General features: G+C 37.7%; 1 protein-coding gene across 2 annotated transcripts in view; it reads left to right on the plus strand.

The window, feature by feature from the left end:
- PDS5A (PDS5 cohesin associated factor A) overlaps positions 1-25,760 on the plus strand; it is a 78,165-nt gene extending 52,405 nt beyond the window's left edge. Inside the window, exons 17-34 of one of the 2 annotated variants that reach the window (XM_039698909.1) lie at positions 209-324; positions 1,054-1,159; positions 2,053-2,213; positions 5,158-5,281; positions 6,425-6,583; positions 6,855-6,923; positions 7,553-7,689; positions 8,536-8,659; positions 8,917-9,121; positions 9,612-9,726; positions 12,648-12,780; positions 13,385-13,504; positions 14,606-14,668; positions 18,571-18,710; positions 19,730-19,835; positions 22,498-22,850; positions 23,840-23,990; positions 24,552-25,760. In XM_039698909.1, the coding sequence (XP_039554843.1) occupies positions 209-324; positions 1,054-1,159; positions 2,053-2,213; positions 5,158-5,281; positions 6,425-6,583; positions 6,855-6,923; positions 7,553-7,689; positions 8,536-8,659; positions 8,917-9,121; positions 9,612-9,726; positions 12,648-12,780; positions 13,385-13,504; positions 14,606-14,668; positions 18,571-18,710; positions 19,730-19,835; positions 22,498-22,850; positions 23,840-23,990; positions 24,552-24,587 (2,418 nt within the window). In that variant the 3' untranslated portion in view covers positions 24,588-25,760. The remainder of the gene's footprint in view (positions 1-208; positions 325-1,053; positions 1,160-2,052; positions 2,214-5,157; positions 5,282-6,424; positions 6,584-6,854; positions 6,924-7,552; positions 7,690-8,535; positions 8,660-8,916; positions 9,122-9,611; positions 9,727-12,647; positions 12,781-13,384; positions 13,505-14,605; positions 14,669-18,570; positions 18,711-19,729; positions 19,836-22,497; positions 22,851-23,839; positions 23,991-24,551) is intronic. The other variant, XM_039698910.1, reaches the window with a different exon arrangement.
- The last annotated feature ends 368 nt before the right edge of the window (positions 25,761-26,128 follow it).

Consider the following 26,128-nt stretch of genomic DNA (forward strand, 5'->3'; position numbering starts at 1 on the left):
AAATAGTTTTGTGAAGTATGTCTGCTTTGAATATAACATGATCAAGAGAGGTGTGGTGATACCAACAGCCTCCCCCTTAAAAAAATTTTCACTGATTATATAGACAATCTCTGTGGTAAAAAAGAAGTAACTGTATTTAGCTTACTAACCATGTTAAAGAAGCTAGTAAAATGGGCGTAATTCTTGTTTGTATCTAATGTTCTTGTAGAGGGAGATAGCCCGGAAACTTGCAAATCCTAAGCAGCCAACAAATCCTTTTCTGGAAATGGTCAAATTTCTTTTGGAAAGAATTGCCCCTGTACATATTGACTCAGAAGCCATTAGGTAAGTTTGAAAGGTCATGAATAATTGACTCATGAATGATTAAAATATGCTAGAAATAGCAAAAGAAAAAATAACTTTCTTGGTGTTTAAATTGGTCTGTCCTAGCAATAAGTGTGTGGGTGAGTTTTAAATCAAAATTATGTAAATGTATTCATTCCCAGCAACCTAGAGGATGCAACTTCTTTTGATGCTGCTTTGCTGTGCTATCTGTAAAATTATTTTTAAAATGTAGCAGTTCATGGTGAAAATTCTGTTTGTGGGACTTCAGGTGAAAACTGTGAGCATAATTTTTGTGTAGTTAACTGCAGCACAGTCTTCCATATAGCACCTGAATTAATTAGCTTTTGTGGGATTGTGCAAGAGAATGTTTTGATTTCTTTTGAGACTTGTCTGGCAACCTAATTACAATTCTGGAACTTGTGCAAGTATGTGTTGATCTAATGCCACCAGCATGGTGGGGGTTTTTTTGGATGGCTTTTTTTTTCTCTCCCTAAAGAATTCATTTTGCAGAAAGTGCAATTAGAAAGAAAAGGACTAATAATAACTTAAAAATAACAAAATAAAATAACTTAAAAATAGCAAAAACCAAACAGCAATGACAACACCACCCCCAAGGACTGTTGCTTTCCCTTTATATGTTGTGAAAACCTAAACAATCTTGCTTGTATCTCCAGCCTTTAACATTGTTATACTTACTTCTTTGTTCCTTTTTTGTATCTCTCATTTCAGTGCACTAGTAAAACTAATGAATAAATCCATAGAGGGGACAGCTGATGATGAAGAGGAGGGTGTAAGTCCTGATACTGCTATTCGTGCAGGGCTTGAACTTCTCAAGGTAATCTACATTAATGCAGCTGTAATGGAAGGGGCAAAAGGGACATGAGTAACAAATTAGTGTTAGCATGAATTTAGTACTTAGATAATTACTTTTTTAATGTATGAAACTGCTTAGTAATACTCGCTTGAAAGAAGAATAATGGAATAGATGGTTTGTTGGAAGAAGTGTGTTTTGAAAAGGGCGCCGGGTGTTGAAATGTACAAGTTAAAGCAGAAATTGGTTTCTGCGTAGGGAAGTAGTAGAGAAAAAGGTGTAGAGGTAAAGTGAGAGGAAGAGAAACAGGGAAACTGGGAGAGACACCTTCTGTGGGGTGTGCATGTCACTGGCAGGAGAGCAAGCAGTTAGCTCAAGAGCCACGTTATTTAGCGAGAAGAAGGGAACTTGTGTTCAGTGGTGCTGAGAAGTGTTTTAGCGAGAAGGGAACTTGTGTTCAGTGGTGCTGAGAAGTGGAAGGGGGAGAAAGAAGGATTTGATATAACTGGAAAACAGTTGCCCATGGGGTTTTTGTTCTTTTCTGCTCAGGGGCTATAGATTCTGGAGAAATTAAAATTTCAATCCAGTTAAATTAGGTTGAAAATAAGTTTTCTTAAATCAATCGCAGTGTAAACAAATACTCTTGAATAAGTGTTCGTTTGAAGAAATGTGTTTTTATATATTCAGATAATGTAGTATCTTACAAAATATTTGGAGAACAGGAGGACCTGAAAAGCAAAACTTAGATGAATTTATTTGAAAATCTATATGTAATCTTCTCCACAGTGCAGTTATTTAATGTAGTAGTAAATAGCTATTTATAGTGATGGTAATGCCCATAAACAGCCATCATTTTGTTTTTCTGATTGTTCATTTACTATGAATAAATATACTTTTGTTTTAATATGTGTGTGCAGGTTCTGTCCTTTACACATCCTACCTCGTTCCACTCTGCAGAGACCTATGAGTCTCTACTGCAGTGCCTCAGGATGGAAGATGATAAGGTAGCTGAGGCAGCCATACAGATTTTCAGAAACACGGGTCACAAAATAGAAACAGACTTGCCACAGATAAGATCGTGAGTACTGTTAACATTCTGCTTTTCATATCTGGAATTCTGCCTCTTGATAGTTTATTCAATGTGTTGCCCCTATCTAGTCTTTTTAATTTGAACAGCTTCTCTTCCATGATTTTGATTTCCTTCAATACCTATCCCTTCATTTTTTAATTCTGTGCTCTCATACTTTTTATGTGTTTATTGAATGTGTTAGGTACTTCTTCAAAATCTTCTTATAATAGAGACATTAAAACCAGTGCATAGTAAATCTTTTAGGTTACAAAATAAGCAACAGCAAAAATACAGCAAAGATATGATTACTTGGCATAATTTCTACTAATTTCTGTCCTTCACACAATTTTTTCTATCTTTGTAAGCAATGCAGATACAGTCTCTGATATAGTTAACAGCTCTGTTTGTTGTTAAACAAAATGGAAAGCAAAATCTAAAAGGAAGTATGAATTTCTAGCAAAGAATAATTGTCTGTAAGTTGTCATTCAGTTCATGTTGTACTTCTGATTAAAGCTGCATAATCTACTAGGTGTTCACTGACTATTAAATACCTTGTGAGTAACATCTGAAACCTTAAAATCAGCCTGTCAATAACTAACTTGTCCAAATAATAAATCACAGGTTTCAAGTTCTCATATATTGAAATATCATTTTGGATATTACGCAGATACAGTCTCTGATATAGTTAACAGCTCTGTTTGTTGTTAAACAAAATGGAAAGCAAAATCTAAAAGGAAGTATGAATTTCTAGCAAAGAATAATTGTCTGTCTGTAAGTTGTCGTTCAATTCATGTTGTCCTTCTGATTAAAGCTGCATAGTCTACTAGGTGTTCACTGACTATTAAATACCTTGTGAGTAACATCTGAAACCTTAAAATCAGCCTGTCAATAACTAACTTGTCCAAATAATAAATCACAGGTTTCAAGTTCTCATATATTGAAATATCATTTTGGATATTACCATGCTAAAATGCATATCAGTGTACACTTTTAAGTTTGCTGTAAATTAAAGCTGTAACCTCAGTGATTCTTCTGAAGGGATCAGATTTTGTACAAAAGAAGAATATTACAAATACAGATATGAGATACATTTTCAGGCATTTGTAGGGGTAAAAAGAAAGAAAAGCCCAGCTGTCCCCATTGTGAATACAGTTCCCAGTATAGTCCCAAGTGTCTTTGGTTCCCTAGCAGAATTTAATCAATACTCTGTTACTGGGCTATATCATGTTCTCTCAAAGGATCTGGTATTGCTGACATTTCTTTGACTTCGTACCTTTGCTTAGCCAGGTATTGGTGAAGTTTAGTCTGGGAGGTCTTAACTTAAAAACATGGCTGTCAAAGTGGAGGTAGCATCCTTGGCATGGTTTCCAGGAAAGTCAGGTTGGCATTCTGAAAAACCATGTCAGTGTTTACACTTGACACAAAGAAAAAGATGTCTGAGGACAACTAGATGTTCCAGACTTCATGTATTCAGAAATCTTTATCATAAATAAACTACCTGATACAATAATCCACAAGATAGTTTGTTTCAAGGGACCTATTTGTATTTTTGAGCTTTTTTAAATGCTTCTGAGTGCAGGCTACTTGCTGTCCTTTGAAGCAGTGTTCACAAGCAACAGCTCAAGTTCTTCTTCCTTGTATAGGAAATGAATAAGGGGTTTTGTACCAGTTCATGGACAAAGACTACCATATGACTCAGGACCCTCATGAGAGCACTGGCCATGCTCAAACAGAGCCTGTGGACCATGTGTAAACTTATAGATTTAAACATGTAAAGGTGCATGTCAATATTTCAGGTTTCACCTTTTGCAGATTTGTGTCAGTTGGGGTGTGCTGAGGTGTGGTTTGTAACTGCTGCACCAAGGTCTTGCAAATGTACATGTATGTAACACCATGAAAACTGGAGGTTAGGCATTGAAGGTTATTTTAACTGTAGGTTTTCCTGAATTCTGTCCTGTTTTGGCTTTTAATCCAATTGGTGCAGCCTTGGCAGGTTTGAGAAGATGTTTTCTAGTTCAGGATACTGTTAGCATGTTTCTCAGGGTCTTTGGTTTGCTTTTGGATTTTGTGGGGATTTTGAGGAAACTGAGGTTTGATTCTTTCAACCCAGCTAGTTGCTCTTTAGGCTCGGTTGCTGATTTTGATTCTATAGAATGTGTCAGCAGGGTGCTGAATAATCCATGTACTGCATACTATAAAAGAGCTTTTCAAGGAGGCAGGGAGATTTCTGGGGATGTTTCTGTGTCTGACTCTTTCTAGGTGGTTTTGTTTTCTCATGTTAGTTGCTGGGTGAGTTGCAGGGTGAACCTCCTGAGTTAGTGTCTCAGCTGCTGGGCTCTGATGGGACTGGCCTGCCTTCCAGCACTGCCTGGGGAGTGATACTGAACAGTCTGACCAGCCTGGACCTGGTATCAGGAGTGGCTCCTGCCCTGCACTTTCCTTCCATGCCTCTGATCAGCAGATAGATTGCAGGAGATTCAAAATCTCACAGCAAAGCAGTTGTTTGCTTGGGTATACATTGTGATTAAAAGTTCTGGTTATAAAAGCCTGTAAACACCAGTTCAGTGGTTATTCTTAGCTTTTACAGATTTTCTTCAGCCCTGTCATTCCCAGGCTTGGATAATAAGTCCAGGAATTCACCCTAGCTGAAACTGTCATGTTGCCCCTACCTTACACTTGTCTTCCTAAATAGCTTTATTTTGATCATTATTTTCTTTCATGTTTGATTTTTTTTTCCTGTGGGCTGTTCCCTTCTTGTATGTGTACAATCAGATATTAAAGTATTGCTAAATACAGGTCCATCCTGCTTTTTACTTTGTGATCTTTCCTGAATAGACTTCAAAGGCATTCTTGATTTATAAGATAGTGATGATAGATCTGTGTGTGTGCCGATATTTATTTTTTTGTTGATTGCAAATTGCATTTTGAATTATTCTATTTAATGTTCACACAGAACACTAATTCCGATTTTGCATCAGAAAGCAAAAAGAGGCACTCCTCATCAGGCAAAACAAGCTGTTCACTGTATACATGCCATATTTTCAAATAAAGAAGTACAACTTGCACAGATCTTTGAGGTATGTGTTGCCTTTTTGTTTTTAAGATTTGTTTCTGTTATTAATTGATACTAGTAATTAAAATTAATTCCTACTGTTTATTGATAGGTAACAGTTTATGCGGTCAGGAAGCCTACAGATATATGGTAGTTAAGTCATTAATTTTACAATAGCAAGTTATTAATATTTGTTTCTTGAAGTCACAATTTACTAATATGTCTGATATAGATGAAGGTTTTTCTTTTTATCTGCATGGGAGAAGTTTGTGGGGGAAAGTAAGCTAAATATGCTGGCCTGATCCACAGCAAATTCCATGGGGACACATTTAGCAGATACTAAATGAGAGATAACATTCCTATTGAATTATCCAGCTTTAAGGTCTTTACACATACAGCCTTGCCTCACTAAGGCAGTTAGTGCAGAACAACTTGGCTGTAAGCTCAGACATCAGCTTACTGCTCATTTACTGCTCCCTTAGACAATAAGTTAAGCAAAAAAATATTCTATACAGAGCAGTTTATTACTTCTCACTGTAGTCTTTTAAATAATAACATTATTAATCTGCACTCGTAAAATATTTTAGGTTCTTAATCTTGGCTCTCTTTGAGCCTGTGCATAATTTTTAAGTGTGAAAAGCTTTGAATTAAGTTTGCAAAGTTTGATTTCTGTTTAGACTTCTGTGACAGTGCTTGTTCCCTCCCTAAGATACCAGAATCTGATGCAGTGGTGTGGGGTGATACAGGAATTGTTGTGGTGACTGTTACCTGGAAGGTAAATACTGATGGCTAGTAGAAATGTCCCTGGTGGTTTCCAAGGTTTTGGCTGCTGTTTTCTACCATTGGCAGTTGGGATTCAGGTTTTCACAACTACTGAACAAAATTAAGTCAAAGTTTTTTTCCCATGTCACTCAGGTTTGAATGTGTTTCACTTTAAAATAAGAAGAGAATGTAGAATTTGTTTTGCCCTTACCTTATATAAGCTTTTTATTTACTCAGTTGAACAGGAAGTTGTATTCTTTATACTTCTGATTGCTAATTTTATTAATTCTTTTGGGAAAACAGTGAAATGCATCAGCAATACAGCAGTAAAATAAACTATTTTAAGACATGTTAATTTATTAACTGAAGCCAAATTTTCAATTTTTTTAAATTTTTCCTTCCCCAGCCTCTTAGTAGAAGTTTGAATGCTGATGTACCAGAGCAGCTTATAACACCCCTGGTCTCTTTGGGTCATATTTCTATGTTGGCTCCAGACCAGTTTGCTTCTCCAATGAAATCTGTTGTTGCAAATTTCATTGTGAAAGATCTCCTAATGAATGACAGGGTAAGATTATCTTTTTTTTTTTTTTTTTTTTTTTTTTTTTTTTTTAAGTTCTTATTATGCTGTTAGCCTATTATGAGCTCTGGGGGGAATAGAGCTTTTTTTGTCAAACGAGTCTGTAAAGTAATGTTCTCTGTAAGTGGTTAGTACAGTGATAATTGCATTATAAAACATACTTTTTGTAAAAGAAAGCCTAATCCATTACTTTCTTCTATTTTTACTTTATTTTCTTTATGGATTGAGCCATTTTGTATACTTACATGAATTTCTATAGTCAACAGGTGAGAAAAATGGAAAATTGTGGTCTCCGGATGAAGAAGTCTCTCCAGAAGTACTGGCAAAGGTGTGTTATCTGCTGACAGCAATAACGTGTATATCTGCAATTAAAAACTTACTTTTCTTCAAGCTGTGGGGAATATCAGAAGAAATCCCTTCAAGCGTTTTTGTATTAGTCCTATTAGAACATTATTGTTTTTGAGGATTATACACAAAACTGATAGAAACTGTGCATTCTGTTGTCTTCACTTCCTGGTATTAATTATTCAGAGCATTGAGAAGATCAAGAAATTCAAAAGTTGTAGTTTTCCTTACAAGAAAGATGACTTTGACTTTACTGACTTGTAAACAGATTTGAAGTAAATTGAAACCCCAATGAATGGGAATATAATTATAGCCATTTCTAGGGGTTTTTATCTAGTTGCTTTTACATTTAATCATATATCAAGTATCTTGCATCCTTTGCAGATGCAAATCTGCAAAGGCGGTGGACCATAGTTGTAGTCTCCTGAGGTCAGAAATACTGCTTCTTCTTTTTCACTTTAAATATTTAAATATTTACTGCTTCATTCCTTTAAAAATGTACCAGCTCTAATACACTGAAACCTATGGGAATTTCAATTTGACAGCAGTAGATTTTAGTAACTTACCAGCTCTGGCAAGTACGTTTGTTGATTGTTGATTTTTGTGTGATAGGTGCAGGCAATTAAACTTCTGGTACGCTGGTTGCTGGGTATGAAGAACAACCAGTCAAAATCCGCAAATTCCACACTCCGGTTGTTGTCAGCCATGCTCGTCAGCGAAGGAGACTTGACAGAACAGAAGCGAATCAGGTCAGATTTTGTTTCTTGCAGGCTTGCATAAATCTTGTTTTAGAATGTCAAAGAATGTTGGTTCTTTTAGAGTGCTTGTGGAATGTTAAGGTCAGCACCACGTTGGCTGCAGATTTGATCAGAGTAGTAATAGTAGGAGAGGAGTGGCAGCATGAAATTGTTAGATACTCCCTTTCTTGCAATTTGCTAATACCTACGCAAAAATAAATCTTGTTTTAGAATGTCAAAGAATGTTGGTTCTTTTAGAGGGCTTGTGGAATGTTAAGGTCAGCACCACGTTGGCTGCAGATTTGATCAGAGTAGGTAGGAGAGGAGTGGCAGCATGAAATTGTTAGATACTCCCTTTCTTGCAATTTGCTAATACCTACAGAGTTCCAAATTAGATTATTTTCCTAATAAAAGACATTGTAGAGAGTAGAACACCTGCAGAGGTATCTTTGAAAACAATTGAGTGATAACCACCTCCCAAGCATGTTAGATTTTGTCTTGGGTGGAGCTTCTTCATTCCAACTGTGATGTAGCTGCACGTCAACTTCATCTTGAGGGTGAAGGAAGGAAAGAGAGAAACTGTGGCAAAACCATTGCTTTAATTTAGACAGGGATAGGAAAACAAGCAACTTGACTCATCTAATTTCATTGTTTTACTCGAAGTAGAGGATTTTTGTGGGGAAAGTAAAGCACTTTATTTTTCACAAATTTGGTAGGGTTAATTTAGCTTGATGTGAAGCTATGTTACTGGGACGTCATTGATCTTGTAAAAAGAAGCAATTGAGACATGCAGGTAATTTAAGGATAGTTGTGGTGAGCTGTGATTAATTATTTGGGGTTTTTCTCTGCCATGTTTAGTAAATCAGATATGTCTCGACTGAGATTAGCTGCTGGTAGTGCAATAATGAAGCTTGCACAGGAACCCTGTTACCATGAAATAATTACCCCAGAACAGTTCCAGCTCTGTGCTCTCGTCATTAATGTAAGTAACTGCATTAGAATTGAAGTGACCCTTAATTGAGTTCTGAGTCCTTATGTCTGAGCTTTTATTGCTGCTGCAGAGTATATTCTGTTCCTCACTGCAGCTTTCACAAGTTATTGAAGTTTCAATTTCAAATGTTAATAGTGCTGCTTCTGTTCATATTTTTTAAAAGCCTCCTCATAATTCCACCTTGAATGCCTTTTTTTTTTAAGACCAGGATTTTGATGGTTGCACTTTTATGGTTTGTGTTGCTGTAGGATGAGTGCTACCAAGTGAGGCAGATATTTGCCCAGAAGCTGCATAAGGCACTTGTGAAGTTACTGCTCCCGTTGGAATATATGGCAATCTTTGCTTTGTGTGCCAAAGACCCTGTGAAGGAGAGAAGAGCACATGCCAGACAGTGCTTGCTCAAAAACATCAGTATACGAAGAGAATATATTAAGCAGAATCCTATGGCTAATGGTTCGTATTTCACTGAAATTGTTAAGAATAGAGTAATACTAAACTGGAAGGAATAATTATTAAACCATAAGCAATTGGCTTTTCTAAAGAAACACTAGATAAGTTTAATCTGTTTCCTCATCTTTATATTAGACACATTCAAATCTAAATTTACTTAGTTCAGTATTAGCATAAACCATAAAATACTCCTCTGTACATTGCTGAGAATTATGGATGTAAAATCTAGTGCTCTTATGGTTATAGTTGTTTTGCTCAAAAAACAAAATTTTGTCGTGATATTTTTAGGCTTTATGACCTTCTTCCTGAAGCAAGACCCAAGTAGTTTTCTAGCAGTAAAACATCTTCATTTTTTTTAATGATTCATTAAAAGTAAAGTCAGTAAGAAGAAAATGCAAGTCAAAATTTTACATTTTGTGTTTGAAAAAGTTTTTCTTATGATGCATGTGTATGTATATAATACAGAAGCAATTTTTTGTTGTTATTACTGTAGAAAAATTGCTGTCCTTGCTGCCTGAATATGTGGTACCGTATATGATTCATTTACTGGCACATGATCCAGATTTCACAAAACCTCAGGATGTTGATCAGCTTCGTGATGTCAAAGAGTAAGTGTCAAGTGATTCTGGAATTCTTAGCTGAGAATTGTTCTGCACTTGGAAAGAACTGATTAGGAAGAGAAAAAAACTAATTCGGAAGAAGAAATATTTGTTTTATCAGCAGTATCTTCCAAACCAGTAAATGGAAAGTGGAAATATGGAACACTTTAACCATGGGAAGAAGTCATCAGCAACTGCTTAGCAGTATATTCTGAAAGCCCAAATGGTAACCTGTAGGTCATACTGTAGTATACCAAACTAGTGAGTTGTATATGTTTCTTTTAAAGTAAGTAATGATTTTATAGTCTTGTCTTTGGGCCTAGGAATGTTTATAGGATATCAAGTAATGTTAGTTCAAATATTTTGGAACTTTTAAAATAGGGCGCTTCTCCAAGACTTGAAAAGAGGCTGGGTAGGTCCTGCCTCACTGGAAACTTATTTTCCTCTTCCTGTGCAAGCCTACTAAAATTCATTGTAAGTAATCGCTGCTGACCTACCACTTGCACTGTACATCAGCAGTGCAGGCTTAGTACTTCTTAATGTATTCAGCACAGATTACTGTATGCAATACCATCATACTTGGCTGGAGCTTGTTCTGTACTCTTTCCACATTCAGACCTTCTTGTGTGCCTCAAATAATATTTCATATCTTAATTATAACTTCTTTTGCTCCTTATGCCTTGCAGTGAATTTTAAAAATTGTTTAAGCATGTTGTCTCTCACCACACAGCGCTGGTTTTAGTGTTTTAGTTTTTTATTGTATTAATTTTTGATGAAACTGAGCTTTGTTGGTTTTGGTATTAGGCATATATAACCACATACACATCATCCAAAAAGCAGTTCTATTTTGGCACCAATAGACTAGTTCAGATCTCAATGTTTTTTGCACCTTCACTTCTCACAGTCCAAGTCTGATTCTTTCTCTAAATGAAAAGCTTGATGTGTTAGTTCACACCTGGGCACACCTGAAGTTAATGAAGATTTTTTTACCTTGCCAACAAATCTGCATTTTGTCCCAGCACTCCCTGTTCCTGGCAACATCTGAAAGCATCCTTCAGCATGTACTTTATCCAGAATGCATGGGAACAAGTTCTGATTGGCAGTCACTGAGTTAATACTTTCTTTGAGAAGTACTTTCTAGTGCACAGAGCTTTTTTGGACAGTCCTTGTATAGCTTTCCTTTGTTGCTGAATTTCCTCCCTCATGTTTGTCGCAGACTGGCTGAACTAGCCAGAAGGGACTGCTCCAAACAAAGAAATACTCTGTAGGGGAATTTTGGCAGGAATACTTCTCTGAAGAGTCTCCTGAGATATGAAAAAAATGTTTTCCATTCAATGTGATACAGTGTTTCTCTTAACAGCTCTGAATGTCTTAGTGTTCACTTTAAAGTGTTAACGTAGATGCTTACAAAGTTGGAAAAACAGGCTTTGCAGTGTTTTGTAGGTGTCTCCCTAGTTCATCTTGGTTTACATGGCCTAGATACAGTGATGTACAGTAAATGCATGCTTAGCAGTTCCTGAACCATTATCTGTGATAATTAACTCTTACTGATAAAGTTTTTTAAGCTTATCCTGCTGGGGTTTGTTTGGGGTTGGTTGTTTTTTATCTTCATACTGTCTCAATCATCTTTCTCTTCCTAATTCATATTCTGAAATTACTGACGGAGATACAAAGAATGACTTTATGTGTTCCTCTAGGTGCATATTTTTTTGCATAAAATCACACTGGTGTTTTGGACAGGTCTTGTTCAAAGTTGATAATTATTTATGCAATTTCCTGACTTAGTAGGAAAGTCAAGCTATTGAATTTGACATGTGTTAACTGGAATTTCCAGAGTATAATGTGTTCTCTGTAGTAATCTTGGGGTAACACTGGATTTTGCAGAACCTGGGTCAGGGTGGTGTGTTATTGGTCCTGTGTTCGTTCAGTTCTTGAAAACAGTGTATACCCGGATGTAAAGTTTTCTAACAGATTGATTTACTATAGCCTTTGTAGCTCTTGGATGCAAGTCAGACTAGAGACATCTTAGGTTCTTGAACATCAGATAGCTCTGTAAGTATTTTGATTAAGCATTAGCCTCTGAGCTTTTGAGAGAGATGTTCCTTCATCTCTTTCATTACAGTTTGAATCAGTAAGATGATGGGGGCTTTTGTGAACAGGGAATTGTATGTCTTTCCCAACTAAGCACTATTTTACCTTACAGCAACTGTTGTACATCTAACCATATGCAGTGGTGGAGCTTGATAGCAAGTTATAGCTTGGATGGACCTGTTGGGCTTTATATAATAATTGACAAATTTTTAAAACAAACTTTCAGTCAAAATCTGATGTAGTCTCACTATAAGCAAGCTAGATTTAAAGAAAGAAACCTAGGAAGGCTAATTCCATTGAGTCTTACCTGGGAGAATTTTCCTCCCATATGGAGCACTAGGAAGAATCTGACCTGCTTTTTGGATCCCCTCTCCTATATGAACTGCAGTATTAATCCACCTCGTGTGGATAACTGTCTAGTAGCAGCATGATTTGTGTAAGCCTGCCTTGAGTGTGCTCATGGCCCACTGTTGATAGGGACATGGTGCTCAAGGTAGTCATTACAGAATTTCATTTGGGTGATGATAGCACCAGAATTCCTGTTTCTGTTCATATGTGGAAGAGAAAAAAGTTGATTGGCTGGGCAGTATTTACAAGTGTAATAATAAGCACACTAATTTGGCAGGTTTACTCAAAGGAGTACAATTAAGACTGTGTGTGGTAAAGGTCTAGACTGTGTTTACACCATTATATGAAGTTATCTGATTATGTCTTCAAATTTATTTTGTTTTCTTAAGAAAAAGCTGGTACAGCTAACAAAATTTTGTAAAGCTTTGCTCTATGTAGGAGCTGTAATATAAAAGCTGGAGTATAACTGCTGTGGTTTTATGGCTTTTTAGGTGCCTGTGGTTCATGCTTGAAGTTTTAATGACAAAGAATGAAAACAATAGCCATGCCTTCATGAAAAAGATGTCAGAAAACATCAAGCTTACTCGAGATGCTCAGTCTCCTGATGAGCCAAAGGCCAATGAAGTAAGAAATGCAGTTGAGATTAGTGCTGGGTGATGAGCTGAGGATTTCATAAGCAGGATTTGCAGGAAGTTTGAAAGAACTAACCCTGACATTTTTATGGTTTTTTAAAGACACTGCTAATTGCAAGCACTGTCTGTATGTTTCCAATCTCATTCTTGCAAAACCTTGCTGACCTCAGCCAGTAATACCTGCATTTTTTGAAAGTATTCCTGCTACTGCCTGCCTTATTTGAACAACTGCCTAGTTTCCTCACATAAGTATCTTCTGCTGTTGGAGGAGGAAATATTGCATTATACAGTTATTGTTAAACCCATTCGTTTCTAGCAGTGATGAGAAACCATTTAAGGTGATTTGGCTGAGCAAGATCTTCAATTGTACATCATGTAAAGTATTACTAGGCTTTATAAATAGTATCATCTGAAAAATTAGGATTTCTCCATGTGTTTTAAGACCCAGCAGCATGGTTAATGATACAGTTTTTTAAATGTCCTTAGTGGTAGTTATTTAAACACATATTTTAAACTTTTTGAACTACCACATTCTTTCTACACTGTAAAAACAGTGAGTAATTCCTAAAACATGCTTTTCTTCTTTTTTTCTCCAGAAACTTTACACAGTATGTGATGTAGCACTATGTGTAATCAACAGCAAAAGTGCTTTGTGCAATGCAGATTCACCGAAGGACCCTGTATTGCCAACCAAATTTTTTACACAACCTGAAAAGGTAAATTTGTTCATTTTATTTCCAAAGTAATAAGGGGAAATACTTTTTTTTGATGAGTGAGAGCTGGTTATCTCTGTAAGATAATGAGTGGGAAAATGCATATTTTATTATCAGCAGTTAATTTTTTAATGTCAGCTCTATGCTGTGCTGTCTGTATTATGAGCATGTGACAGAAATGTTTGTAACCAGGAATTAATGCTGGTAGGTTGGCATATATTGCTGAATAATTTCATTAGTCTGTTTTACAAGTGCATCTGAACATATGAGAATATATGTATTTTCTGACTGTATATCTGAATTAGAATGCAAATCGGAAAAAAAGAGGGAACATTATTTTATATTACCCATGATATGTTACTATCTCTCAGTAGTTGTAGGGGTATTCTGCTTGCTGTACAAGTTGGTCCTCTTATTCCTGGCTTTGGCAAGTACAGCTCTGCTGTCAGCAGTGGCACTACTGCTCTCCAGGAGACCTTACTTCTGAAAAGTGTTAGGGGAGCACAATTAATTCTCTGGACCAGACCTGATGTTTTAGTTGTCCTGGAGAATGTACTGGCTGACATTTTTTACTGCCCTAGGCTGTGAATTAACATCCTTTCCAGAGGCTGTTTAAGCAAAATTTGTTTCCTATTTAATTGTGAAATGGCAGATGCCATGTAACAGTGAGCTGGTGCCTTTATTCAGTTACAGGATTTCGGTCTGTGTAAACTCTGATACTCAGTGTGACAAAGGTAACAACTTTCAACTTGTTCAGAGAAAATGGCACCTCTGTTCCTCTCTTAGGACTCCCCATTAAAAACATGCAAGTGAACAAATAGGGAGAACAGTTTTGCATCATTTCAAAAAATTCATGTCACTTTAGAAGGAAAAATGTTCATTCCTATTTTAGGTATGGCATACTGTCATTCAGTAATGCTTGCTGTAAATCTCCACCAAAATACGAGCTCAACCTCTCTTTATTAGATTGATTCATTAGTCAGCAGGTCGCGAGGTGTGACGTGTGTGTAACTCTTGATAATTGCATCTGAGAAGTTATTTGAGTGTAAAAAAAGAGGTGAGATTGAGACATCAAATACAAACTAATTTTTATTTTTTATGCAGGATTTCTGCAATGACAGGAATTATATTTCAGAAGAGACAAGGGTTCTTCTTTTGACAGGAAAGGTACTGTGTTTTGACAAGTTGCAAGCCTTTGAATATTACTTGCGGTTTTTGAAATGTTCTGGACTACTGTTAAAAGTTATGTTAAGAGTTCATGTACAGTAATTTGTAACTCTTTTACTCGATGACATATAATTAATTCCTTGAACATGCTACCTGATGAGTACACAACATCAAGGTTGTTATCTGTGCACTGGGGTACAGGTTCTTGATTACAGTTTCTTCTACTACTGAAGAAACTTGGCATAAAGTTATGCTGCATATAGAGAATTGTGATACCACTAGTGATACCATTGGCAATCTTAAATTTTCAGTTGTAATATTTTTATATAGCTTTTATTGCTGTTAAATTCAGGTGCAAATGTCTATGCACTTTTGAACATCTATTTCAGGGAGTCCCAGCTGGAGATACTCTGTGATTCTAACATTCCATATTTGCAAAGCAAAGCACCTCTGGGAGAGGCTTTCCAAACCATAATGCAGAGTTAGGTTCAGTACAACAGTAGGAGATATTAGAGAATCATTAAGGTTGGAAAAGACCTCCAAAATCATTGATTCCAGCCACTGACCAAACACCACCATATCAACTAACCAAAGCACTAAATGCCATATTGAGTATTTCTTGATACTTCAGTGATGGTGACTCCACCACATCCTTGGCCAGTCTATTCCAATGCCTGACGGTCCTTCCAGTGAAGAAATTTTTCCTGATGTTCAACCTCCCCCTGGCACAGCTTTTAGCCATTGCCTTTTTCCTGTGTTTAGCTGCCTGGGAGAAGAGGCCACTCCCCACCTGGCTACAGCTGCTTTTCAGCCGGTTGTGAAAAGTTTTAAACACCCCCAGCTCCCTCAGCTGCTCTTCATAAGACTTGTGTTCCAGACCCTTCACCAGCTGCATGGCACTTCTCTGGACTCCCTCCAGCCACCTCGGTGTCCATGCAGTGAGGGACCTTGAATCGGGAAGAGGATTCAAGGTGTGGCCGTAGCAGTGCTGAGTAGACAGGACAGTCACTGCCCTGGTCCTGCTGGCCACACTGCTGCTGACACAGGCCAGGATGCCACTGGCCTCCTTGGCCACCTGGGCACACACTGGCTCATGTTCAGCAGCTGTCAGCACTCGCAGGTCCTTTTCCACTGGGCCACATTCCAGCCACTCTGCCCCAGCCTGTAGCACTGCCTGGGCTTGTTGTGACCCGAGTGCAGGACCTGGCACGTGGCGTTGTTGAACCCCACAGCGTTGGCCTGGGCCCATTGATCCAGCCTGTCCAGGTCCTTCTGCAGAGCCTTTGGCCCTCCAGCAGACAGTACTGCCACTGACTTGGTGTCATCTGTGAAGTGACTGAGGGGACACTCAATCCCTTAGTCCAGATCATCAGCAGAGGTACTAACAGGACTGGCCCTAGCACTGCTCCCTCGGGAGCGCCAGTAGTGACCAGCCACTGCTGCATGTAGCACCTTCAGCTCCTCTCTGGGCCTGACCACCCAGCCAGTTCTTAACCCATGAGGAGTGCAAGTGTCCAAACCATGCGCTGCCAGCTTCTCCAGGAGTGTGCTGTGGGAGACAACATTAAAGGCTGTAGTGAAGTCCAGGTAGACTACATCCAGAGCCTTTCCTCATCCACTAGGTAGGTCATCTGATCATAAAAGGAGATCACGTTGCTGAAGCTGGACCCATCTTTCCTAAATCCATGCTGGCTAGGCCTGATCCCCCGTACACACCGTGTGATCACACTCCAGATAACAAACAGATCATCCATAACTTCACTGGCCACCAAGATCAGGCTGACAGCCCTGTGGATCTCCCACATCCTCCTTCTGGCCTTCTTGTAGAATGGCATCACAGTGGCCAACCTCCTGTCATCTGGGACCTCTCTAGTTAACCAGGACTGATGAAAAATGATGGAGTGGCTTGGTGAACTCTTCCATCAGCTCCCTCAGTACCCTCAGGGGGATCCCATCCAGCCTCATAGACTTGTGACTGTCAGAATGGCTCACCAAGCCACCACTTCCTTCTGGATTGCAGGGGATTTATTCTGCTCCCTGTCCCTGTCTACCAGTTCAGGGGCTGGGTAGGCTGAGTGTAACTGACCTTTCTGTTAAAGAGACAAAGAAGGCATTAAATCCCTCACCTTTTTCCTTATCCTTGGTTACAATGTTTCCCTCCGTGTCCAGTAAAGCATTGAGGTTTTCCTTGGCCCTCCTTTTGTTAATGTATTTGTAAAATTTGTTATTATCTTCCATTGCAGTAGCCAGCTTGAGTTTTAACTGAACTATTATATTTATATATTTGTGTTATATTTTCATATTACTTTTCTGCATATAATGATATAAATATGATTTAGAAGTAATCACTATCTGTTTGGGGTTCTGTGATACAATTACAACGTTTTAGATCTTGCTGTGGCTGATGACTTGACCCATGTGCTCAGGCTGAGTAGGCAACAGGAAGTTTCATATTTTGTCCCTGGAGAGCAGTCAAGAACGTTTTCGTAACTGACATGTCACATTCTTCATGTAATTTTAAATTTCCTTAGAGGCCAAGTTAATAAATTAAGGTATTCCCGAGAAGAAAATATATTTCCCATGGGTGGAAGTTGTGATGGAGCAGGCGGGAGAAAGATACTATAGATGCTGGAAAACATTAGCTAGCAAAAAAAGCAACAATCTCTGTAGAAAAGGCTTGTTACTGGACACATGTTCAGTGGCTGCATCATCCTAGTTCTAATTCTGCTCAGTATTTATTTAAATGCATTATTCTTTTAATATAATCATTTATTTGCTCCATTTGCTGAGTAACTGAGTTTACTGCATGTACAAAGAAGGGAAACAAAATGAGTGAAGTGTCTGGAGCACAAGTCTTATGAGGAGGAGCTGAGGGAACTGGTTGTTTATCATTCCTGCCAGACATAGTGTTGTAACACAGGACTCTGGGGGTCCCAGGGCCCATCACTGGTGTTGAAGACAGAGGCAAAGATGGTGTTAAATATTTCTGCTTTGTCACCTCCTGTGTGTGAGGTGACCAACCTCATCAAGTAATGGCCCAGTGTTATCTCTGATCCTGCTTTTGCTTTTGACATATCTTAAAAAGCCATTTTTGTGACCTTTATGGTGCTGGCCAACTTGAACTCTAATCAAGCTTTGGCCACAGGAATTTTCTCCCTACAGTGGTGAACAGCATTTCTGTAATGCTGCCATGTTGTCTGTCATTGCTTCCAAATAATGTATACTTTCATTTTCTGCCTAAGTTCCAGAAGAAGATCCCTGCTCAGCCAGGCTACATTTCTGCCTCACTTGCTTGACATCTTACACTTCGCAGTTGCCTGCTCCTGTGCTTTGAGAGATGGTTCCTAAAAAGTGACCAGAGTTCATAGATGGCAGTACCTTCAAAAGCAGATTCCCAGAGCACCCAAAAGCCTTAGAGCACTCAGTCTGCTGTCCCCCATGTACAGGGCCAAGGCTGTGCATGAGGCCAAGGGCAGTTGATCCAGAATGATCCTGTCATTCCTTGTAGAAGGATGCATTGCTAGTGGTGTCCTGGCTGGGTGGGCAATAGTAGACTCCCACAACAGTATCAGCTTTATTTGCTTTCCCATTCATCCTTACCCAGAGGCTCTCAGCTCTGATATTGCCTAACATTTTGGCTTTTGTTGAGACTTCTCCAGCTGCTCTGTCTTCAAAGCATGTGAGAGAGAAGAGCAGTTGATGAAGTGCTTTTAAATTACAAGAAGTAAAAGGATAAACAATGTTTTTAAAGTAAAGATAAGGTTAGTAGCTCTAAACTGATGGCACTGTGATCAAGACTCTTATCCCAGGAAAAGTATTTTGAAATACTCAAGCAAATATTTGTAAAATTAAATATGTATCTGAAGTTTGCATTTTTTAAGATTTAAACATTTTTTTTCTAGCCAAAACCAACTGGTGTATTAGGCACAGTAAACAAACCATTATCTGCAACTGGAAGGAGACCATATATTAGGACTACAGGATCAGAGACTGGAAGCAGTGTAAACTCTGAGCTGAGCTCTTCTGCAGGAAACAGATCAAGGTACGGGAGTCTAACATTTCTTTCATCAGCTCTTTACTTAATGGTCTCCACTGTGCTTGCAAGTTTTAGGACAGGAGATGATTTGGTGTGTGTGTTTACATGTTGGAAGAGTGTCCTTATTTTGTCCAGTTTTAGAAAATGTAGTAGTTTTCAACAGGTAAAATCTCCATACCTGCTTTTCGGTTCAGTTTGTGTCATTGGTGTTTTGATGTATAAATTACAATTAATCCTGATTGGAAACAAGAAACTTCTTTTATATAGATAGAATATTCTGATCTGTGTAAGATTAAGGATGATAAAAGGACCTTGTTGAAGCAGGCCAGGGTCTCAGTGGAAAGATGCAACATATGATGGTAATACTCAGTGTTTCTTCTAGCAAGTATTATTTTTATATGTACGCAGAGTTTTAACATTTATTGTAAATCTGGAGAAACAGTTTACCCTTTCAGATTTTAATACTGTATAATTTGGTTTGGAATTGATTACCTGGCTAAAATAAAGGGTTAAAGAAAGCAGAGAAAGCAAGTCTAGTTGCTACATTTCATAAGGCCAAAGGGAAGTATAACTGCGTTCAGAATTCGTTCTGTAAAGCGTGCATGATGTAAGTTGTAATAATCTTACTTCTTTCTTTTTTGTTCTTTTGTTTTCTATGAAGTTGTAGCATTATTCGTGTTTATTATTCTTCACTACATTTTCCAGTGTTGGCTCTTTCTATCTGGAAAAAGAATACAGCCTATTTTAGAGCTCTGGTCTTAAGTTTGCAAAAGTCATTATACAGTGGTGTGTCTGTGGTAAGGGATTTGGCTCAGTGACCAGCCAATTCCTTTCAGACCTTTCCTAGTTCTGGGAAAGAAAATATGTGTGTGGACTCTGGCAAATTCAATTGTTCTTCAACTAATTTAGCCTATTGCGTTGATTCCCCTTCCCCCTACCCCCTTTTCTTTACCCCAAATAATTCCAAACATTTTTCTTCTTTTCTGTATATTTTTGGTTGATTATGGCTTCCATGATGTTCCCAGGGAACAAAGTTCAGATATATCGGAAACCGGAGTCAGTGAAAATGATGAAAATCCTGTGAGGATTATTTCAGTCACACCAGCAAAGACAGAACCTGTGAAAAACAAGGTATGTCTAGGGATTTTATGGACTGATGTCTGTAATAAGCTTGACATTGGGTTTTTTTCAGTACACATCATTGCAGGTGGTCTCTGAGGAGCTGGTAACATCCAGTTTCATTTCATGTAGTTGTGTCAGTTTCCCAGCCTGACAGAGGGCCCTGTATCTTCAAAACAGCCATTTATTTTATCCAGAGTAATTTATAGCACTCATTTGAATGGACTTCATTCTTCTTTTCTAAAATTCCAAAGTATTTCCACATTTATTCTGCATTTTCCAGTGTAAGTAACAGTGAGCCTGGGATTCAGAGTGAAAGTTTATACCTGTAGTAGCTTCAACTGAAATTACTGCCAAGAAAATGTCAAGTGGTCCTACAGCATGAAGTAAACATCTAACTTTGGAATTTTGTCACAACTAAAATCTTAATTAAACTATTAAAAATATGGTGTATGGTTCACCCCCCCTTTCATTAAAGCAAGAACACCATGTGTAAATCATAATGATTTTTTAACTTATAAAACATACAATAGCATAAATTTTAACACAGTTGAGTCCTGCACCTGGGACAGATCAAACTCAAGCAGCTGTACAGCATGCTGGGATCTGCTTGGCTGGAGAGCAGGTTGGCTGGGAAGGACCTGGGGGACCATCCCCAGTGGATAACTAACAGAGCATGAGCTGGCTGTGTGCCTTGGCTGCAGTGAGGACAGCAAGCTGTGTCCTGAATAGTCAGCAGACAGAGGGATGTGGTTATTCCACCCCATTTGGCATTCATTAGGCCATACCTGGAATACTGAGTCCCCCCCTCGTTTGATGCAGATACTGAAAAACTGGAGGGAGCCCTGCAGGGGGCACCAGGATGATTAAGGCATGGAAAAGGTATTGTGTGAAGAAAGGTTTGAAGTGTTGGGTTTGTTCATCTTAGAGAAGAGAAGCCTTGGAGAGGTTCAATCAGTCTTTCAATGTCTAAAAGGTGTTTATGGAAAAGATGGATGGAAGGAAGTATTCTCAAGGTTGCTTGCTGGAAGGACAAAAGGAGGAAGTTGCTTCAGGGGAAATTGTCTGGATGCAAGCAAGAAAAAAAAATACAAAAACCTCCAAAACATTGTGGAGAAATTTAAACACTGGAGCAGACTGTCCAGAAAAGTGGTGGATTATCAGTGTTCATGGCTTGACTTGTCAAGGCCCTGGATAACCACTGGGGCCCCACTGTCAACAGGTTTGACAAGATGATTTTTGAAGATCGCTTCCAGCCTAGATGATTCTGTGATTTAAAGTAGATTTTTGTAATAATGTAGGGATACATAGAAGATTTAGATATAACTTCTTAAAAAGCCTGCTTAATCTCTTTTTTTTTAGATGAAATCAGAGTAATAAGCCGGTGTTTTGGATTTGTATCATTGCATAGAAAAGTTAGGCAAAGCACATATAAAGTAAATGTTCAAAAATGCTTTCTGGGTTTTTGAAGTTGAAATTTCAGAGACTCTGTAAAGTTCTTATGAATAGCAACTGTGTCTACTATGGCTTTTTAAGAAGTTATATCTGCTTAATCTCTTCTTTTAGATGAAATTAGAGTAATAAGCCAGTGTTTTGGATTTGTATCATTGCATAGAAAAGTTAGGCAAAGCACATATAAAGTAAATGTTCAAAAATGCTTTCTGGGTTTTTGAAGTTGAAATTTCAGAGACTCTGTAAAGTTCTTATGAATAGCAACTGTGTCTACTATGAAGCTGCTGGAACAGTAGTGAAGGTTACAGAGATTGCCTGACTCATTTGAACACATAAGAAATAATAGGAGAATATTTAACAAAAGAAGTCCTTGGTTCAGATACAGCACTTAGAATAGTGGCATTGGTTTGTTTGAAATTGCTAAGTGATCCCAGCCATACTTCTTCAGTGTCCTTTTCTCTACCCCTTCTCCCAGCTGGTTTGGAAGTCAGTGTTCAAGTGAAGGCTTGGCATCCAGTTGCTTCCTCTTTGATTCCATACAAATACTGCTCTCTGTAGAGAAATGCATTGCTAACCCTTTCTGTTCCACATACACAGACACCTCTTCATGGAATTTAATCACTTCATTACCTTGTTCAGTGTGTTGAGAAGAACATGCATGTAGGCCATACCTATTTCAAGACATGACAAAGAATTAACAAACACATCAAGTTGCATTCTTGGTGTGATCTTACTTCTTTATTCCTTGGGTTTTTCTTTACTGGCACTTAGGTCTTCAGTAAACTGCACCTTTACTGAATGTTGGTCTCAAAATTTGCATGTATAGAAGTAAACAGTAAATACTGCTGTATGGAAATAATTCTTTTGCTCCTCAGTTTTCTCTTGTCATTTGACAAAGAGACAGTAAAAGGAACTTGTCCAGAAAAATGATAATGGGAGGAGCTCATAAAGATAATTATTCTTAGTATAGTCTCTCTCACATCACTATAAGATAGATCAGCTGCAGTTACTAAGATTGCACAAAATGTAGAAAATGTTTTTGCAAGGATGAGGTCCAAAATCCCATTTAGTAAAACTTACTGCTAGGTCTAAGGCCATGTGATGTGTTTTCATAACAATACTTACAGTTTTAAAAGCTCATGTTTCTGATGGAAGGAGGTAACAGTTTGGGTTTGCCTTTGGGAATCGTTTTTTCTTCACATTCATGATTTTTATTTTCTAGGAGATTAATTCTGATCAGACAACACAAGGAAATAGCACTGAACGTGGGAAAAAAAGAACAGCAACAGCATCTGGAACTGAGAATATTCATCAAAAAACAGAAGAAAAAAGTGTAGAAGAAACAGGCCCATCTTTTGCAGCGAAAACCAGAAGAGGGCGACCAACCAAACCAGAGCCTCAGGGTACCACTGCAAAAAACGAGGAGACAAACAAACCACCCGTCAGGGGAAGGAAGAGGGCAGCAGCCAACCAGGAAGGTCCAGGGAGTTTAGAGGCAGGTAATGCCAAAGCACCAAAACAGCAGGACACAGCAAAAAAGCCAGCAGCAGCACAGAGACAAATTGATCTACAGAGGTAAAAATCAATCATTAAATACGTGGGGGGGTGGTCCTTTCCTGTCTCAAGTCAGACCCTGAGTTTACAATTACAGCAGACCTAGCATAGTTAAGGGCACAACTAAACCACAGCAGATGTTGCAACCATATGTTGCATTGAGTCCTATTTTTTAAAAGTACCTGGGCAGCTGGAATTGGAGAAATTAATTTGTTTGGTCAGAGCAGGATAAACTTAACCCGTTCTCACCAAATGTTATTTTTATGCATCCTAGTTCCCCTTCCTGGAATTGCTGTCTAAAGGAACTAAGAGTTGATGGTGTTTCAGTGATAGCAAAGGCTTGGAAACTGACTGTCTTTAATGCACAGGGAAATTTGTAATTCCAGCTGTAACTATTTTCTGGTATTTTGGGTCTGTGCTTGTTTTTAGTGTTAGCAGTACTGTAATGCCTATTTTAAGTAACTGAAAATTAACATTTGCAACTTTGTAAATTACAAAACAGCTTTTGCATGATAATCTGGCTACTTTAGTGTTTAAACATGTTGACTTGGTTTGCAATACAAGCAATTCATAATGTGCATTAACACGAGAGGTTTGTTTTGCTGGACCTGGTACATAGTTAATGCAAAAGTGTCCAAAGTGGGAGAGCAATAAGGTCTGCAAACCTTGTGCTCTAAGAAATCACAAATTAACTGAAGAAAGAATCATTGAAATAGTTTCTTTCTAGAGATTTGTAAGTTGAAGATCTTGCAGAGAACCTTGAACAAAAATAGTTTTACCTTTTCTTCTTAGAGTAAGCTTTATACACCAGTAAAATGGTCTGTCAAGAGTATAATATTTGTGTACTGCCTTGCAATGCTTGTTTAATGTGTCAAATTTCTTCAAGTCTTCAAAACAAATTGCACTATCCATAGCCTTTAATAAGCTACTGTATCAAATAACATCTTTAAAATGTGTAATGTCTCAGTGTTTTCTGGACAAAATACCAAAACATTGTTAACGTTTTTCAGAAGCCAGGTGCTTGGAAGTGATGGAGATTCACTGTTGGAGATAGACTCAAGTTCAGAATACTCTCAAAATGCAATGGATCTTTTTAAGGCCTGTGGGAGCAGCCAGGAAGATACTGAGGATACAGAGATAGCAGAGGGAGGCTTCCTTAAGGTGTAGCAGGCATCTTATATAGGACAATTCTCTGTTTTTACTTCTTTATTGTAGTTTGTACAGTAAGAAATCAAAGAAATGTGTGTGTAAAAAATCTCTAATAGGTTTTTTGCTTTTAAGTAGACATGTACAAGTTACTGTAAATACTTGGAAAACATTAGAAGTAGTGCCTATTCTGAAGTAAAATAAGCTATTTTTATAAACCTTGGTAATTACAGTTAATTAGATCAAGTTACTGTTCTTAATCTCCAATTAAGCAGTGGATAACTGTTTATATTTATGATGAAAAAACATTACTTGGTTATGGAATTATAAAATGCACAATTCAAGTTGTGTAGTTTCAAGTTTATCAGGCAGTTGTGCTGTACAATGAGGCAGTTCAGTTGTGTTCAATTAATTTTGTAATTGTTAAGAAGATACGAGAGGGAGTTGGAAGAAACACAGTAGGAAGAGTGTGAAAGCTAAAATCTAAACAATATTTGGTAGGATTTTGATTCAGAATCACTTGTAATTTCCATGTCCTTAAAATTAACTGTCATTTCCTTTTCTCCCCTCATAAAGGTAAAAAGAAAACTTGCTCGAAAAGGGAGGAAATGAAGGCCAAATAAAGGCATGCTCCAAGCTTCTGCAAAAACTAGGATTCAGAAATTTCCTGTACAGGAACTTAAATTACTTCAAAACACACAGCTTTCAGCTCTGAAACCAGAAGGAAAACTATGCTTCCCTTTCACATGAAATTAATCCTTCTCAATGGAAATGTAAAGCAGAAACTCTTGAGAAAGAGGCTAAAAGCATCTGTACTTATTTCCCCAGAGACTTTTTTTATGAAAAGTCAATAATTAAGCAAATTGCTTAACACTTGGTTCCAGTTCCTGCATTCTGGAGTTTAAAAGTGTATTTACACCATTAACTTTCATGCTGCATTTTTTTTTAAAGGAAGTCAGAGAAGGTCCTTACACTGACATTGAAAATTCATGATCCTAGAGCCAGGTATTCCCATGTTTCACAGAAAAGGTAGAAGTCTACTGAATGGATTTTAAACAAGACTAGAGGAAAAAAAAATCACAATTTTTTTTTTTTTGCTTTACTTTTGGAGACTGTTTTATGTATAATTCTTTCTGCCTGCCTACTTTTCTGCAAAAATAAGATGTACAGATTTCAGTTCCCTGCTATGAAAAGTCATGTGGTGGCAATTTTATAAATGTTGCTTTCTGATTTTTATCAGAGTGGGAAAGTAATCACTTAAAATTGTTATTAATTCGCAAGTAGACATTTCATTTTTTAATTTTCCCTCCATTTTAGTTTAATATAATTTGCAATAAATGTACATATTGATGTTTGTTTTATAAAAACATATATCACTTTTAAGTGTTTTTACTCCTGCGGTTCTGTTGGAATATTCTAAATTTTAAAGGAGTAAAGACAGTCCAGCATTTGATTTTATAATGTTTGTCACCAGATTTTTATTATTGATGTAAAGAAAAAAAAAATCAGTTTTTAAAAATAGTTGGACTTTGGCAGCTTTGTAAGGAAAGTTGGAAATGTTTAGGATTGCTCTCAATTTTAAGCATTGTGCTGATTGGAAGTAAGTCTGTTTTGCATTTTGTCTTCCTGTCCAGGCTCATTTTTTAATGTTTATTTTAGAAGATTGTTGCATCAATATTATGTTTCCTGGCATTGTTCAGCATAGATACAGTGTACACTTTTATGTACACATGATCATATTTAAGTTTGTTGCATAAAATAAACGCTTCTAGGTGTCACATGGCAGTCTTTTTCTAATTTCTTTTTTCTTTCACAGAAAACTTAATTGCTGTGCATGGGCTTGGACATTGACAGAAGTACAGAGCAAAGGAGCTGTAATGCAGACAGTGGTGTAGTTAAAAAGTGACATTTTTGAGGTGAAGTTACGGAGCTTTGTCTTGTGAAGGGGGTTGGGTTGGTGGGCAGAGTGACAGTGAGGAGTTTGCTTTGCTTCCCACTGCCTCAGTTGCCCATTTCTCTTCTGCAAATTGTTTTGATATCCCTTGATTCATACAGAAGGGCTGGATACTGGTGGCATTAGTTAGGGATTGCTTGTGCTCTGGAGTGTGCTCTTCAACATGACTTAAGTCTCTCTTACCAAGTGTGTACAGCTG

The sequence above is a fragment of the Passer montanus genome, unplaced genomic scaffold (genome assembly GCF_014805655.1).
Source record: "Passer montanus isolate IOZ18808 unplaced genomic scaffold, ASM1480565v1 scaffold13, whole genome shotgun sequence".
Classification (NCBI taxonomy): domain Eukaryota; kingdom Metazoa; phylum Chordata; class Aves; order Passeriformes; family Passeridae; genus Passer; species Passer montanus.